Source organism: Ictidomys tridecemlineatus, chromosome 6 (assembly GCF_052094955.1).
Source record: "Ictidomys tridecemlineatus isolate mIctTri1 chromosome 6, mIctTri1.hap1, whole genome shotgun sequence".
Lineage (NCBI taxonomy): Eukaryota > Metazoa > Chordata > Mammalia > Rodentia > Sciuridae > Ictidomys > Ictidomys tridecemlineatus.
Genome location: NC_135482.1, coordinates 56,947,717 through 56,965,698, shown reverse-complemented (window position 1 = coordinate 56,965,698; position 17,982 = coordinate 56,947,717). Strand labels below are relative to the sequence as shown.

General features: G+C 42.9%; 1 protein-coding gene across 4 annotated transcripts; it reads right to left on the bottom strand.

The window, feature by feature from the left end:
- Positions 1-794: 794 nt before the first annotated feature.
- Stat2 (signal transducer and activator of transcription 2) lies at positions 795-17,115 on the bottom strand. 4 transcript variants are annotated; one of them, XM_078053315.1, is made up of 26 exons: positions 16,958-17,115; positions 15,914-16,006; positions 14,794-14,931; positions 14,479-14,632; positions 14,064-14,156; positions 13,785-13,874; positions 13,618-13,693; positions 13,131-13,216; positions 12,836-12,987; positions 11,207-11,362; positions 11,007-11,099; positions 10,733-10,792; positions 10,335-10,349; positions 10,015-10,108; positions 9,828-9,875; positions 9,666-9,749; positions 9,403-9,501; positions 9,174-9,309; positions 9,002-9,054; positions 8,777-8,871; positions 7,344-7,480; positions 6,969-7,151; positions 6,679-6,736; positions 2,995-3,135; positions 2,801-2,907; positions 795-2,479 (listed from the first exon to the last, which is right to left on the bottom strand). In XM_078053315.1, the coding sequence occupies exons 3-26, from the start codon at positions 14,922-14,924 to the stop codon at positions 2,343-2,345; spliced, it is 2,478 nt and encodes an 825-aa protein (XP_077909441.1). In that variant the 5' UTR covers positions 14,925-14,931; positions 15,914-16,006; positions 16,958-17,115; the 3' UTR covers positions 795-2,342. The 4 variants fall into 4 exon arrangements, with proteins under 4 accessions (XP_077909441.1, XP_077909440.1, XP_077909439.1 ...); XM_078053314.1 differs by having other exon boundaries at positions 2,801-3,135; positions 15,914-16,010; positions 16,958-17,114; XM_078053313.1 differs by having other exon boundaries at positions 2,801-3,135; positions 16,958-17,114.
- Positions 17,116-17,982: the final 867 nt, after the last annotated feature.

Here is a 17,982-nt window from a genome sequence, read left to right as displayed (position 1 = left end):
GTACGTAATCCCAGTGACTCGGGAGGCAATTTAACAGCAAGGACCTAAGCAATTTAATGAGACTGTCTCAGAAAAAAAAAGGGGGGGAGGGTGTTGGGGTTGTGGCTCAGCAGTAGAGCATTCTCCTAGCTCGTGTAAGATACTGGGTTCAATCCTCAGCACCACATACAAATAAATAAAATAAAGGTATTGTGTCCAACTACAACTAAAAAATAAATATTAAAGAAAAAAGGTGGGAGTGGGAATTAGCTCAGTGGTAGAGTGCCCATTTGTTCCCCAATACAAAAAAAAAAAAAAAGTAGTGCTCAGCTGTGAGCAGGGAAGGGCATTCCAAGAAGATAAAGGTAAATCTCTTAAGCCAATGGGATTCTCCCTTAAAGGACCTCTGTTAACTCCAGAAGAGAGTTAAACTATCTGAAAAAAGGAAGGGAAGGGCTTAGTGATTATTTGCTTTCCTTTTCGCTGCAGTCCCAGCATCAAGAGAATGTGTGCTTCAGAGTCAGACAGATGTGGATTTATGTTTTTGCTTTGCCACCCACTAAGTATATGATAGGATGGTCATATAACACTTATATCCCACCCCCAACACATATCACTCACCCCCATCCCCCATTTGAAAAGCAGGAAGGCCGACTCCAAATGGAGGGACAAAGAAGAAATACAACAAGAAGGGCATGCAGAGGTGAACAGAGGCCTCAACTTGCTGAACTCACTCTTATATATTGGATGTCCCTGATGATGTCCCCAAGGACTTTAGTCTCTGTGAGTGGAGAAGAAGTTCTGAGATAAGACACTTCAAGGTTAGCACAAAGTTTATTAGTCATTTCTGTTCAGAAGAGACCCTTTCTGAACTGAGCTGTTTGCTTGAATACCAAGCAAGAAAGAGTCACCTGTGCAGGGCCCCTCTTTCATTTATACCTTAAATTACACCAGAAGCACATCTAAGAGCAATGGCAGTTGCCTCTGGGGTTCCCTGGGAATGGCTAAGGTATGAGGATGTCCAGGGTCATATGATAAACTTTCAAGGTTCTAAGTTCCAGGAACTTTGGTGTGGTTTTTGCCTAGGTTTATACCCAAGGAATAGAGATCTTCCTTTCAGGCAAACAGTATATTGTACAAAAGAAGGGATGGTGTCTTAATAAAAAAAAAATAGCTACCAAAGCATCGCTTCCTCTGTAAAAACATCAAATTTTATCTAATACTATATAAAGCAATGCCTACATTCTCAGCAACCTTACTATCCCAACCTCCAGGAGTGATTGTTTCTTAAGTGGGGAAATAGAGACTAGGCAGCCTAAATTAGTGTGCAAAGCTTCTCAACCACATTAGAATGGTAGGATCACTTTATGGGGAAGCAGAGGATGCAGGCAACTCAGCGGGCAGAGCAGGGCAGAAGACTGGTAAGAAGAGTTCTGTTTTATATCCTTACTCAGGGTGGAGCTTTACATGCTGGGCTGAGACAGAAAGCTCTCAGCCCCTACAAGAAAGTAAGAAATTTAGGCCAGGCACAGTGTCACATGCCTGTAATCCCAGAAACTCAAGAGGCTGAGGCAGGAGGATTACAAATTCAAAGCTAGCCTCAGCAACTTAGTGAAGCCCTAAGCAACTTAATGAGACTCTGTCTCAAAAATTTAAAAAAGGGTGAGGGATGTGGTTCAGTGTTTAAGTGCTCCAGGGTTCAATCCCTGGTAACAACAAAACAAAAAAAAAAGGAGAAGGAGAAGGAGAAAGAAGGAGAAGGAGAAGGAGAAAAAGAGAAAGAGAAGGAGAAGGAATCGAGAAAAGAAGGAAAAAAAAAAAAAACACAACTATCCTTGACAGGAATGGACAAAAGTTGGAACCAGAAGAGAGAAATAAAGGGCTAAGTGTGTAGCTCTGTGATAGAACATTTGCCTAGCATGCATGAGGCCTTGAATTCACTAATATCCAACAGAAAAATGGAATTTAATAATAAGAGAAGTGGAAGTCTATGACATTCTGTACTCTTCACAAAGGGCCAAGGCTAGTGTGTGCCAGTTTAATCTTACCAACTATTATAATGTTGAAATCCTTCCATATTGGAAAGAAGCCACTTCCCTGAGCCCTCCAATACCTGCAAACTATCCGGGCCTGCTGCAGGACCCCTAAGACTCCCAGCACAGCAGATAGCCTCCAAGACCTTATTTAGAACTATGGCAGGTACCTATTCTGATTTGTTGGTGCCCTTCCACATTCATGTTTCTTTCACCTCTCCCCTTGAACCCCAGCTTAGAATCTCTAATTTCCCATACTTGAAGAGCAGCATCATGATGTGAAGACTAGGAGGGGCAAAAGATATGGAAATAACAGAGAAAATGTAGCTCCTAGAGGTCAGAAGTCAAGGGTACATCCGTGTAGAAATGGCTGGGGCAGGAGATGTAAGCCTCGTCAGTGGTGTTCTGGCCAGACAACAGCGGGTCACCATTTGGCATGATTTCTTCTATTCTACAGTTTCTGAAGACTGGATAATTCAGAAAGAAAAGTCAGACCCTGATCTTAGTTGGGAGTTCCCAACCCAACAGGAAAAGTGAGGGACAATCGCAGCAAGGCTTGAGGGGAGCTTTGGAGGATGGAGGATGAGGGGAGGGGGAGGCATGTGAATTTCCTAATAAAAGGAATCACCAGGAAATGAGCGTCTCTCTCCAATGAGGAGCATGGAGCTCAGCAGGAAATGAGCCTCTCTCTCCAATGAGGAGCATGGGGCTCAGCCTTTTCTGTGATGGGTCAGAAAGGAAGGTAGGAAAGAATGTTTCCTCTTCCCTAGTTCCATCTCATCACTTACTTTCCATTCCCTCAGTATTCAAGTTTTGCAGATCACAGGGCAAATCCGGCTCTGGCATTGGCTGTAATACAGGTTTCAGGTCTGGCTCTGGCATGCTGTGTGATACCCTGCAGAGTGTAGGCTCCAGTACAGGCTCCAGTGTGGGCTCCAGCCCTGGCTCCAGAGTGGTCTCCAGCACAGGCTCCAGCACTGACCTCAGATTCAGCCCTGCATCCAGCTCTAACTCCAGGCCGAGCCCCAGGTCTGGCTCTGATGGCAGCCCCAGCTCCAGGTCTAACAATGGCAATTCTGGCTCCAGTTTAAGCTCTGGTGGTTGTTGCAACTCATCCACTTGTCTAGATATACCAAGATAACAAAGGGGCAGAACTCAGTTGTTTAGATGAAGTTGGGAATAGTAGAACAAGCAAAGGCTGTGTCTTTAGTCTAAGAAGTCAGCAGAGCAAAGGGCTAGAGAGTATGGGCTTTGAATCAGGCTTGATAGAGTTTGAATCATATCATTTATTAGCTGAGTGACCTTAGGTAAGATATGTAACGTCTCTGAGCCTCAGATTTATCAACTGTAACAAGAGAAACAATATATAATTCTTTTTTTAAAAGATAGAGTGAGAGAGAGAGAACTTTAATATTTATTCTTTTTTTTTTAGTTTTTGGCGGACACAACATCTTTGTTTGTATGTGGTGCTGAGGATCGAACCCAGGCTGCACGCATGCCAGGCGAGCGTGCTACCGCTTGAGCAACATCCCCAGCCCAACAATATATAATTCTTGAGAGGCAATAAAATGGATAAAATTTGGGCTTTAGAGGCAGGCACACACCTGTAATCCCAGCGGCTTGAGAGACTGAGACAGGAGGATCACAAGTTCAAAGCCAGCCTCAGCAACAATAAGGTGCTAAGCAACTCAGTAAGATCCTGTCTCTAAATAAAATACAAAATAGGGCTGGGAATGTGGCTCAGTAGTCTAGGGTCCCTGAGTTCAATCCCTGGTTACCCCCACCACCCGCTGATTAAAAAAAAAAAAATTACAGAAGAATGAAACTAGAGCCCTGTCTTCCATCCTTTAAAAAAATCAACTCAAGAGCTGGGGCTGGGGCTTAGTGGTAGCACACTTGCCAGGCATGTGTGAAGCACTGGGTTCGATTCTCAGCACCACGTATAAATAAATAAAGGTCTATCAACAACTAAAATAAATATTTAAAAAAATCAACTCAAAATGAACCAGAGATCTAAATGCAAGACTTTAAAACTATGAAATGACTCGAAGAAAATACAGGGGAAACATTGTAAGACATTTGTATAGGCAATGCTTTTTAGATGAGCCTCAAAAGTGCAGGCAACTAAAGTGAAAATAGACAAGTGGAATTGTATCAAACTAAGAAGCTTCTACACAGCAAATGAAATAATCAACAGAGTTAATAGACAATCTACAGAGTAGGAGAAAATATTTGCAAACAATATCTCCAACAAGGGAAGGTATTAAAAAGACTCAACAGGGGCTGGGGTTGTGGCTCAGTGGAAGAGCGCTTGCCTAGCATGTGTGAAGCACTGGGTTCGATCCTCGGCACCACATAACCACTAAAAATATTAAAATGATAACTAAAAAAAATCTTTAAAAAAAGACTCAATAGCATAAAAACAAATAATCCATTTTTTAAAACAGGCCAAAGATCTGAATGTACATTTCTCAAAAGATATACAAATGGCCAATAAATATATAATAACATGTTCACCATCATCAATCATCTGGCAAATGTAAATCAAAATCACAACTGAGGGTGGGGTTAGTGGGTCAGTGGTAGAGTACCCACCTAGCATGCATGAAGCACTGGGTTCAATCCTCAGCACCACATAAAAAAAGTAAAATTAAATAAAGATATTGTGTCCAGGGGCTGGGGATGTGGCTCAAGCGGTAACACTCTTGCCTGGCATGCAGGGGGCGCTGGGTTCGATCCTCAGCACCACATAAAATAAAGATGTGTCTGCCAAAAAAACTGAAAAATAAATATTAAAAAAATTCTCTCTCTCTCTAAAAAAAAAAAAAAAGATATCGTGTCCCCTTACAACTAAAGTATATATATTAAAAAAAAACCCACACAACTGAAGTCAGGCACAGTGGCATACATCTGTATTCTCAGCTATCATCAGGAGGTCGAGGCAGGAGGATAGCATGTTTGAGGCCAATCTGGGAAACTCAGCAAGACCCTGCCTCAAAATAAAATATAAAAAGTGCTAGGGATGTAGCCCAGTGTTAGAGCACTTGCTTAGCATGTGAGGCCCTGGGTTCAATTCCTAGTACTGCAAACAAAACAAAACTAACAAATAAAAACCTCCCCAAACCCCACAGTGGGACACTATCTTACCTTCCAGTTAGAATAATTTAATTAAAAAGACACAAAATAACAAATATATGACAAAAGGAAAAGGTCTAGGGGCAGTTCCCAGGTCTTAAGGCAAAACAGGGCAAAATAACTGGAAAGGATGTATCATTTATCACACTGTTTGTGGGAATATAAATTAGTATAGCTATTACTAATGGCTTCATACCCTTGAATAGTACTGAGGTTCCTCAAAAAACTAAAAAAAGAACTATCATATGACCAGATATCTGACTACTTGGTATATATCCAAAGGAAATAAAATCAAGTATATCAAAAAGATACCTATACTCCCATATTTACTGAGCAGTATTCACAATAGCCAAAATATGGATTCAATGGAGGCTTCACTGACTGATGAAAAAAATATATAAGTAACATAACATATATGATATATGTAATAAGCATATAATTTATATTCACACATATACACATACATACATACATATATACAATGGATTATTATTCATTCATAAAAAGAATGAAATCCTGTCACTTTGGGCAAAATATGTATAAAATAAATATGCATATTTATATATACAAATATATGTATAAAATATAAACATGTATAAAATACATACAAACATATGTGTCAACTAAAAATAAAAAATTATTTTTCAAAAGCAGAACTTTGGAATCCGACAGTCCTGGATCATTTATCAGGTGTGTTCCCTAGGTATGTCATTTCACCAAACTAAACCTGAGTTTCCTCAGCTGAAAACAATTGTGACTACTTCACAGAACAACTGTGAAGATCGAACAAAATGAGAAAATGAACATAAGGCATTTAGTCCAGTGCCTGCCCATAATAAACTCTTGTTTGTTTGTCTGGTACTGGGGATTAAACTCAAGGGCTCTTTACTGCTGAGCTACATCCCCAGCCCTTTTAAGATTTTTTTTAATTTTAAGACAAGGCTTCATTAAGTTGCTAAGACTGGGCTCAAACTTGTGACCTTCCTGCCTCAGCCTCCTGAGTGACCGGGATTACAGGCGTGTGCCAACATCCCTGTCTTAAACTTTTAGTGACTATGACCATTATTGTTACCTATTCTGATGGGTCCTCATAAAAATTAAATGAACAGGGGCTAGGGATGTGGCTCAAGTGGTAGCGGGCTCGCCTAGCATGCATGCGGCCCGGGTTCGATCCTCAGCACCACATACAAACTAAGATGTTGTGTCCGCTAAAAAATAAATATATAAAAAAAAAATAAATGAACAAATGTTTTTAGAAAAACTAGTACTAAGGTTGGCACCAAGTAAGTCCTCATTTATACCAGTGATTATGATTACTGTTAACAAGGAAGCTTTTCGAAGATAACCTAAGGATGGCAGCAAGAAAATATGAGAAAGGAGAGAGTTGAGAAGAATGGGTAGCGGGGAATAAGAGGGCTGTAGAGACTGGGTCAGTAGGCAGAGAAGGCTGGAGGGACTGGAATTTTGCAGATTAAAGTCACTATATCAGCCAAGGAAATTCTGGAGGATGGGTGAAGAATTCATATCTCACCTGTTAGAGACCACAATGAGCCTACGTTTCAGGTATTTCCTCCGCTCCTGGAGATTAACTGTGGGCACATACACAGGAGGTGGAGGAGGTCAGCATATTGGACACACAGCTCACTGGTTCCCCAAGTACAGAAGATCCTAACAATTTTATCCCCCTGACTAGCATCACCGTGGATAAATCCCTTAGCTGCTGTGGATATTAGTTTTCCTGTGTTTGAAAGGAGGGAACTGGACTTATGGATGTCTGAGAATCCTTCTAATCTAGTAACAAAATATGTTAATTATTCCCACCTTTTTCCTGGTAGTAGCGCCCAAAAGCCTCATCGCGGGGGATTCGTGGATAGAGGAAGCGCAGGGGGTTCTCAGGTATGTTCTCCTCAGCAAGCAGCTGATAATGGCGGATGATTTCAGTCAGTGGGAGTGACTGCAACACCTCCTTGGTGTAGGGCTGCACAGAGTAGATAAGCACCCTATCTGAAAGGTGAATACAGAAGAGGCTGGCTAGAGAGAAGAGGCTTACCTAGGAGATTCTTTCCCTGGCTTCCCAGCCCCAAAGCTGCTAGAGGATTCAGGAAAGAACCCAGGAAGCCAACAGCAGGCAGAAGGGCAAAAGGCAGGCTAGACAGAAAGGAAAAGGTATGGGAATGGCAGGGCAGAGCAGCTGACCATCATCCTGGTGTTCCACCCAGGAGCAGGTAATGCCTCCTTCCGATGTTTCACTGAAACGTAGCAGAAACGTTCCAGAGACCATCCTTTTCAGCAGCCGGCGTTCCTGGCTCCGGCTCACAAAGCCCATGATGCGTCTGGAACACAGAAAATAGCTGCAAGACCCCCAGTCCCTTGTGTGTGGGAGTGAGCATTTGGTTTTGGCCTCAGCTCTCTCACTTATAAACTTTTACATCTTGACCAAGTCATTTCTCAATGGTGATAGTACCACCCTGGCCCCAGGATTTGAAGAGGTATGAGGATTCAGTGAGATCACACAGGTGAAAAGCACACTGTAAAGGCCAAGTGATGTGCAAACAGGCAGGTAGTGTGGTGGAGAGAGCACGGCCTTGGAGTCATCTAGGCCTAGGTTTGAATCCCATCTCTGTCATCTGGGTAAATTGCTTAACTTTTCTAACATTGAGTTTCCTGCTGGGTATACACCTATAATCCCAGAAACTGGGAAGTTAAAGGAAAGGATCGCAAGTTCAAGGCCAGCCTCAGCAAATTGTGAGACTCTTAGCAACTTAGTGAGATCCTGTCTCAAAAAAAAAAAAAAAAAAAAAAAAAGGAGGCCAGGCATGGCAGCTCACACTTATAATCCCAGGGGCAAAGTCCTAAACAGCTTGGTAAGACTCTGTCTCAAAATAAATAATAAATTAAATAAAGGGCTGGGGATGTGGCTCAGTGGTAAACTGCTCCTGGGCTCAATCCTCAGTACCAAAAATACAAAACAAGTTTCCTCACTTGAAATGAGGATGGCAATACAACTACTCAGTATGGTTTTAAGGATTAAATGAAAGAATTCATGAGAACACCCAGTAGGTTCTGGAACACAATAGATGCTTAACAAATACAACTCTGTGATTAGAAATGTCATCTTTAGGGCTGGGGATATAGCTCAGTTGACAGAGTGTTTGCCTCACATGCACAAGGCCCTGGGTTCAATCCCCAGGACCACACACACAAAAAAAGAAAAAATATGTGTTGGGGCTGGGGTTGTGGCTCAGTGGTAGAGTGCTTACCTAGCATGTGTGAGGCACTGGGTTAGATCCCCAGCACCACATAAAAATAAATAAACAAAATAAAGATATTAAAAAAAAAAAAAGAAGAAATGTGGGCTGAGGTTGTGGCTCCGTAGTAGAGTGCTTACCTAACATGTGTGAGCCTCAGAATTGGGTTAGATTCCCAGCACTACATAAAAATAAACAAATAAAGTAAAGGTATTGTGTCCATCTATAACTAAAAAAAAAATTTTTTAAAAAAAGAAAAAGGAAAAAAATGTCACCTGTAGTTTTTGCTCTCTCTCTATTTGCCACACGAGGGCGCCAAGAGTCCAGTCCTGAGCCCAGAAAGAACAGACCTACAATGGGAAGGCTGACCAAGGTCCTTACTCATCATTCCAGAGATCCTTCAGGTAGTCATGTACCAACTCTAGAATTTTGTCCAGCCATGTCCAGAATGGTAACTTGCCAGGGGGGCTCTCTCGCTGAAGTTGAAATGGAAAGGCAGAAAGAGATATGGAGTTTTCTCCATTGTAGGGAAGGAGTGACAGGGAAGGGCCAGTATTTGGACTGAGGGCTTAGATCTAACTGCATAGGATGCGGGGAGTTAGTTACCTTACTGAAGTCAGCCCAGGACAACAATGCATCCTCTCCTCCAGAATTCTGCCCTGTGGGAAAGAACCATAGATCTCTTCAGATGACAGAGGAGCCAAGGCCAGGTCAGGGGACAGGGGGCCTGCCAGACTAAGGCTAGGGAAAGGTTGAGAGAAAAGAAAAAGAATTATACCAAATAGCTTGTTCTTCAGCATGCCCAGCTGCTGTGGATTGAGGCCTCGGCCAACATAGGAGGAGAACTGCCAACTGAGAGCAGGACCCAACAAGCTCCAGGGAGCCTGAGGGGGACTGGAGAAGAACTGCTGATTCTATAGCGATGAGAGGAAAGCAGGATGGCTCAGAAGCAGCCCCTCACCCCAAGATTCCAGCCCCACCCCCCACCTGCCAGCCCCATCTCCTACCTGGGGATTTGGGCTGAGCAGATTGAACCAGAGAATTGAGGCCCAGGCAATTGAGAGTTGGTTCATGTTAGAAATAATCACCACAGGGAGGGTGTCTGTCTGTGGAGAAGACCCGAGTCACACAGGAGGGATGTGATGTTTCTAGCTACAGACATCTGGTAAGGTAAGCGGGTGAAAGCCCACCCCATGGGACCTTAGTTTATCCCTTTCTTATGCCTTTTTCCAATCTGCTTCGTCTCTCTGGCTGTCCCTCACTCACTCACTTTCAGCTGCAGCTTCAGACCCTGGTAGACGTATTTGACTGTGAAGGTAATGATGTGCAATTCCTCTGTCACAGCCAGCAGCCCCTGCAATAGCCAAAGACACAGTGATCAGAAGGCCCTTTGACAAGTTCCTTCTGCCCCCCAATCCTGTCCCAACTTTACTTTATTGCCGCCCTTTCCTGAGCCACCTGAACGTTGCTCCACCAGCATCTGCGAATTGAGGAAAAAGAGAGAGTGCTAGAATAGGGACCCTGAAGTGCCTGGAACCCCTGTTTTGCCTCAAGACGTGGGAACTGCCCCCAGACCTTTTTCCTTTGGACTAAAAGCTTAAGTTACTGACACTTCTTACCAAGAAGCCAAAGTCCCAAATCAAACCATCACTCTGCCCTTTCTCTGGGGTCAAAGTTTTCTGGTTTGAGGTTAGAATGTTGAACTTCCGGAAGCTGTTCCAGGAGGAAGAATACATATGAAGGAAAAGAGCAGACTTTTTTAAAAAATTCAGGAGGAAAATAAAAGTTTCACTTCATTTCAGACATACCCTTTTCCTTTTGTCCATGTACCACCCAAGTCTCCCTCCTCATTTGTGCTCCCACCAGGGCTGCCAAATGTGGTTGTGCAGGTCATGCATACAGTGCACAGATGTTTGCAGTGTCCTTGTGAGGCACTTACCCTTCAGGAGAATTGCTGAAAAGAAATAAAAAAAAAATCATTGAGAAGTAAGAGTACAGAAGATAGGAATTTGCTCTGTGGGACCAGACAGACCTGGGTACAAACATACCTCTGTAGATTACTAGCTATGTGGCCTTGTAGAACAGACATAATCTCTCTGAACCTGTTTCCTTGTTCGTATGGTACACTGATAATACCTATCTCATGGGGTTGCTATGTAAATGGGGTTGCTGCATGTAAATGCTCAACCAAAGAGGAGTTATTTCTGTGAGGTTGAATGAAAGGGGGAAGAAGAGAGTCCTAAGATGTTATTGTAAAGAATGAGAACTTTCTTTACCCCACTAGCCCCCATCCTGGCCACCACTCCTTGATCTTACCCTTCACCTGTCTCAACTTACCTGTCGATGGAGACTTCCACTGTCAGTGACTCACTGCCTTCCTGGAGTCTCACCAGCAGCCTAGGGTGGGGAAGGAGATGGATGGGATAAAATGGACAATCTCAACCTCCCGGACAGGCAGATGTTTTAAAAAAGATAAAGGAAAAGAGTAGAAGAGGTAGATGAGTCAGAGAGAAATGAAGAAGAAGACAAGAATGAAAAGATCTATAAAACCAGAAAATATACAGTGTTAGGGCTAGAAAAAGGAAGCAGGAGCGAGTTCTGAAATGCCAACCTTGTTCGGACAGTAAACTTGCTCCCAGTCTTGAGGATAAGGGGTCGATGGGGAGTTTGGGGCATACAGGGCTGGGTTTCCACAATAAAGGCTCTGGGGAAAGAATTGTTGAGAGAATACATGGTTCAGTATCTGTAAGAATATCTTCCCTTGTTCCTTCCCTCCTTTTCTCCCTAGAGACCCTTCCATGGACTCCAGACCTGTGGAGCAGACTCTGAAGCAACTCTGTGACCTGGGCATTCTGCACATTCACCCCCTTGACCAGAGGGTCACCTTCATAGCTAATGTGTCTCAATTCATTCAGCTGCTTCAGCAGCTGCCTCAGATGAAACAGCAGCTTTGCTCCAGCTGTGAACCTGGGGATAGAATCCAGAGAGAAGGAATCCATGAGTTTCTTGGAGCTCCTATTCAGGGTCTGAGATCTCTTTAATGCAGAGTCAGAAACTACCTGGGACAAAAAAAAAAAAAAAAACAAAGAATCCAGGAGGTATATGCCAGATTACTCAACATGATTCATAATCTAAGACATGAAAATGAAAATCATTTTCACTTACAAAACTGATTGAAAGCCAAGTGCCATGGCACAGGCCTGTAATCCCAGCAGTTCAGGAGGCTGAAGTGGGATGATCACAAGTTTAAGCCAGTCTCAGCAACCTTAGCAAGGCCCTAAGAAACTTAGTGAGGCCCTAAGAAATTTAGCGAGACTATGTCTCAAAATAAAATATTATAAAAAGGGTTGGGGATGTGGCTCAATGGTTAAATGCCCCTGGGTTCAAGCCCTGGTAACAAAAAAATCAAACAAACAACAACAACAACAAAAAAAAACTAATGAAACGTTTATTAACATAATAACAATTAACCTTCATATGATGCTTGCTATGTTTGATTTATATGAAGATCTTTATACACACTAATGCATTTAATCTTTATGACCACTCCACGATACTACTATTCCATTCCATGAGGTGGGTACTACTATTATCCCCATCTTACAATGATAAAACTGAAGCACAGAAAGGTTAAATGACTTGCTCAAGATTCTACAGCTCTAAGAGATAAAGGTTATATGTGATCCCAGGCAGTCTCACTTCTCACTGAAGAACCCATATCTTTTTTTTTTTTGCCATGCTGGGGATCCAACTCAGACATTATACATCCTAAGCAAGTTCTTTACTGCTGATAACAAAAAATCAAACAAACAAACAAACTAATGAAACGTTTATTAACATAATGACAAATCAGGGTAGTAAAGATAATAGGTCACTTTCCTTCCTTCCTATATTTGTTGGGTAATTAAAAAGGAAGGAGGGGGCTGGGGTTGTGGCTTAGTGGTAGAACACTTGCCTAGCACACGTGAGACACTGGGTTCAATCCTCAGCACCACATAAAAATTAAACAAACAAAATAAAGGTATCTTGTCCATTTATAACTACATATATATAGGAAGGAGAGGGCTGGGGTTGTGACTCAGTGGTAGAGCGCTTGCCTAGCATGTGTGAGTCACTAGGTTCAATTCTCAGCACTGCATATAAATAAACAAAATAAAGTTCATTGACAACTAAAAAAATATTTTTTTTAAAAAAAAGGAAGGAGAAACCAAGTTGTGGATTAACCCAAGTCTGGGCTCTGGGTTCCCTGGATAGTGAGGACAAAGAATAGAGTACAGTTATAGTCTAAAAAGGGAGCTGAGATCATTTTGGGGAGCAGAGACTAGTAAGAAGAATATCTTTTGCTGTATACAGGGCATTACAACTTAGAAAATATAAGAAATGGCCAGGACTAGGGTTAAGGTGTATAAGATAATCAGGAGAAAATATATTTTCTCTCACCAGTTCTCCAGACGTTCCAACCCAACCTGGTCCAGCGGGGCTCCAATGCAGGCTTTTTGCTGTTGGGCTTTCCACTCATCCAACTTTGGCAGCAGTAGTTCAATTAGGGTAGTTAATCGGCCTACCACTGCTTTGGAGGTATCTAGCACCTCCTGGCAAAGAGATAATGTGAGTATGCAGCACATCTAACTTAGGATGAAGAGAAAAAAAGCCAAGGCTAAGGGTCTAGGGCTCCCCAAATCCCTTTATTTTCCCAGTTCCTTGCCACCCACTCCCTCTATCCCCTGCCTCCCACCTTTCTTCTTTTGTCCAGGTCATTGAGAGTTTCCTGAAGAAGCTGTAGCTCTTTGTTCTGATGGGGATCCGAAGAGGACGTCTTCCCTAAAGGGCCAGAGCAGAAGTCAGACCAAGAACTCCTTCGTCTCTCTTTCCCAGCCCAGATCTCAGAGTCAGAGAGGGGAAATTTTGGAGGAAAAAGGGGAAACGAAGAAAAAAAAAAAAGTTTAGGCACATGGGGGCCTTTGAGCAAATTCTGAATGGACCAAAGTCCATCCAATCTGCTAATGGAGTTTTCCATGCATTTGCTCCATTCCGTCCCTGCATTTCCACCTCAATTTTCACAGCACACCCTAGCATTTATAGCTTTGCAAGGCAGCAGGACTGCAATTAGTGGAATTGGCCAAAAGTGACTTGCTCACTGCAACTTTCCAATTCTGTGCTCCATCACCCTTTCCCTCCCAGCAGCCACCAGTCTTTCTCCCACCCCTCTAAGTGCTTTCTACCTTTTTTGTAAATAGTAAACCGGAAGTTGAAGATATCCTGCAGTTCTTTCAGTTGGTTGAGGGATTTCACCAGCTTCTGCAGAGGAGATGGGACCTCGATGAGGCTGCTTCTGAGGAAGGAATAAGGCTAAGCCCTGCCCACCTCAACTCATGCCACAATGACCAACCTCCATCATAACCCTTAAATCCTGGATGCGAGATTCAATCTCAGGCTGCTGGCTATCCACAGATGCTTCAAGGGCTGGCTTTCCTTGCTCCTGTAATAAAGAGGCTCTGAGCAAATTTTAACCCTGATTTTTATTTCTTAAATCCTTTCATCCCTAAAATAATTCCATAGGATGGGTGAGGTGGGGGGATCCTATTCTGAGACAAAACCCAGGATTCCTTTCCATGGACCCCTTTCTATTCCACGACTTCCAAAATCACCATAAAATTGTTTTCACCACCTGAGCCCTCTGGGCTTGATTCAGAATTCTTTTTTCTTCCAGAAGTAGATTAAAGATCATCTCAGCCAATTGGGTGGAGCCCTGTGGAAAGTCCTAGAGTAGGAAAAGAGGGAGAATTGATCATATTCAATCATCTTCAATGACCAGCAACCCTAGATCCTCCCAACAATGTTCCTAGTATTTTTGCCTTCTTCAAAGTCCCCAGCCCTTTCTCTTTTTCACCCAAAACTCTAGCATTTTCCCAACACTATCACCTATACTTTGCCCATCTCTCTGCTAATGATCCCCAAGGTCCAGACTCTTTCCCCAGATCTGTTCTTCTCCATTTGCATCTTCAGGTTTGTATCCCAAACCTTACTCTACACTTCACTTGGATGCCAGTTCTATTCTTTTTATTCCCAACTCATCCCGGTACCATAATGTCCCTGTAGAATTTTCGCAAATTGTGCTGTAGCAACAAGCACTCAGGGTCCTGACTGCAGCGGCCAATCTCATAGTTCAGTTGCTCCAAGAAGTGTAAGTAGAGCAGGCTGGCCTTGGAATTATCATTGTCTAGTGCAGCTTCCTTCCTGGGGACCAGGAATGAAAAGGGTTAGAATCTCTGCAAGGTAGCTGCTGTCCTGAGGCCCTCCAATCCCTTCCAGGTTGTTTCCAGGATCCCCAGGGATCGGGAGAAAGGAATCACCTATCTTCTTCATCCACTCCACTCCCCTACTGCAGAAGCCCTCACCAGTTCTGGTCTTCAATCCAGACAGCCAAGTGCTGTCGAATGTCCACTGGCAGGAGGCTCTGTGAGTAGAGCTCATGCAGCTGGTCCTGAAATGGGCTATCAAGATTCTGCAGCATCTCCCATTGCGCCATTTGGGCTCTAAGTTGAAAGGATGAAGGTTCTCAATTGAATATTTTGCTGGTCTAAATTACCCATAGTGATTGTTTATTACTACTAGCTTAAAATGTTAAAATACATAAGTAAATTAAAAAAAAAAGAAATATTAAGGTCTACGTTGACCCCACTCTGAATCTTGTTTCCTTCCCTTCATCTCCAGAAATGCTCTCTGAGGGCTGCGATTGTGGCTCAGCGGTAGAGCGTTCGCCTCACATGTGCAAGACCCTGGGTTCGATCCTCAGCACCACATACAAAAGTAAACAAGTCAAAGAAAGATGTTGTGTCCAACTACAACTAAAAAATAAATATTAAAAAAACATTTAAAAAAATGATCTCTGTTATAGTTCAGTGAATATTCTTCCAGGGAATATAATTCAATAGCTCCAATATGTGAGGTCTTTTTGTTATAATAGTAATTTTCAAACACACACATAAATACAATGACAGGATCATTCATGTATCCATCACCCAACTTTAACAAATAATAATGTTTCCACTATTTCATCTATCTTCCTGGATTAATTTATTTTAAACATATTTGTTTGTGTTTATATTCATTTAGGCTGGAGTAAATATCAGTGTTGGTCTTAAATATTTATGATCTCTACTGGCCATGAAGCTTTTTTAGGAACTGAAACCTTCTTAGAGGTAAGGAAAGTACATCCTACAAACTGTTCACCATCTAAGAAGGAGGAGTTCCATGCTAGAAGATGTCTAAATACTGTGCAAAGGGTCATTCAATTCCTAAGATTGTGATTTTTTTTCCCCCCCGCAATGCTGGGGATTGAACCCAGGGCCTCATAGATGCTAGGCAAGTGCTCTATCAGAGCGATGTACATCTCCAACCCAGACTGTGACATTTTTAGGACCTCTTTCAATCTCTGATTCTCCATGTGGATTATCAGCTCTAAGATCCAGAAATTTCTCACAAAACTGTTTTTTGGTTAGGAGCTGTGATGCATACCTGTAACCCTAAAAGCTCAGAAGGCTTCTGAAGCAGAGGGATTCCAAGACAGCTTCACCAACTTGGCAAGGCCCTAAGCAACTTAGCAAGACCCTGTCTCAAAATAAAAAAATAAAATAAAATAAAAAAGGGCTGGGAATGTGGCTCAGTGGTTAAGTGCCCCTGGCTTCAATCTTTGGTACCAAAACAAAACAAAACAAAAAACATATATAGTTTAAAAGGATCAAGCACTAAGCTAGGATGTAGCTTAGTGGTAGAGCCCTTACCAAGCATATCTGAAGCCCTAGGTCCTGGGTTCCACCCCCAGCAACAGCAAATAAAAGGAAGATGAAGAAATCCAGCATTATAAAAAGGGTTAAAATTAAAAACAGGAGTTCCTGCCCAATCCTTCGCCTCCTCTGTTCCTATTTTCAGAGGGACAGCTCATGTTAATTCATCCTAGTAGAAAAGAATCCCCCCACATCACCCCCAATTTTTTTCTTTGCTCTGTATAAAGTCATGTGTCCTTTTTAGAACACAAATGTGCATGTTTGTTCTGTTCAGTTAGACTCAGGATGCAAAAAGAATATGTTTTAATTTCCTTAACAGACACCAGATGGCAGTGGGGAGAAGCATGCCCAGTGTAGCCCGCTTGGTGACAGGCAAAAGACAGTTTTGTTTTATTTGGTACCTCACAGGTCAACTTACACATTTTTACTTAACAAAGAGGATGATACATCATGTCTATCTTTAGACATTGCTTTTTGGTAAGGACAAAAAGTAATGCAGGACAGAGACAACAGCTTTGATTAAGACATCGAATCCATGTAACAATGCCAGGTTCCGGGCCTCTGAGGCTGCAGGGGAGTTCTGGGAGGGGGAGGTAGAATTGGGGAGCTAGGCTGGACAGGAGGGTTAAGATCCAGGACACAGCAGAAAGCTCCTATTTACCACCAGAAGACAGAAGTTGCCTCGTCTAGCCCGTAACCCCTGGGACCAGCAGCCCTTCCCAGGCAAGAACTTGCCCCTTCACTCCAATCCCCCACACTCTCTCAGGGGCGGTACCTCGTTAGGGTCCCAGTAACCGATCCCTCCAGTGGTTCTGATCGAGACTTCCAGTCCTCAAACGTAGCTGAGGTACCAAGCTTCCTGCCCCGCCCACGACTTCGTCCCGCCCTTCGGACTCTAAGCCTAGAGGGCTTGAGTCGCAAATGAACCCATAAGCTCGGCCCTGGCACTACTGCCACTCATCAAGCCCTTCCCCGGGTTGGTGCCATCACATCTCCGCCCTCTGCAGTGGGCGGGACAAACTTTGCCCAAGCCACACCTCCAGCTCCAGTGATTGGTGAGGAATCCTGCGAGGGGAGGAGTCCAATTGTTGGAATAGCCTAGCACTGAAACAGCTGACTTTCGAGAACCCGAACCTCCCTCCACCCAGAATCGAAACTGACTTAACCGTGGAAGCGCTCGGGGCTTGAGGGGAAGAGGTGGGACTAGAACTTCGATACTTTAGGATAGAAAGGAGAGGCTTGAGGTAAGGAGAAATAGTTGTTATTATTTATTGAGGGTAGAGAGATAAACATTTTAGGTTCTTGGTATCGTTTTTAATTTCCACCACAACCCATTCAGGTGAAAATCATTATCTCCACTTTAGAAATTTTTAAAACGAACTTCGAGAAAGAGACTACTTATTCAGTGATCAGCAGGCAATAACAAATGGAGCTTGGATTCAAGACTGTCTTCTAATTCCAAACCCCAAACTTTTTTTTAATATTTATTTTTTAGTTGTAGTTGGACACAATATCTTTTTTTTTAAGAGAGAGTGTGAGAGAGAGTGAGAATTTTTTAATATTTATTTTTTAGTTTTCGGCGGACACAGCATCTTTGTATGTGGTGCTGAGAATCGAACCCCAGGCTGCACGCATGCCAGGCGAGCACGCTACCGCTTGAGCCACATCCCCAGCCCTGGACACAATATCTTTATCTTTATTTTATTTATTTTTATGTGGTGCTGAAGATCCAACTCAGGGCCTCGCATATGATAGGAGAGCACTCTACCACTAAGCCACAATCCCAGCCCTCAAACCCCA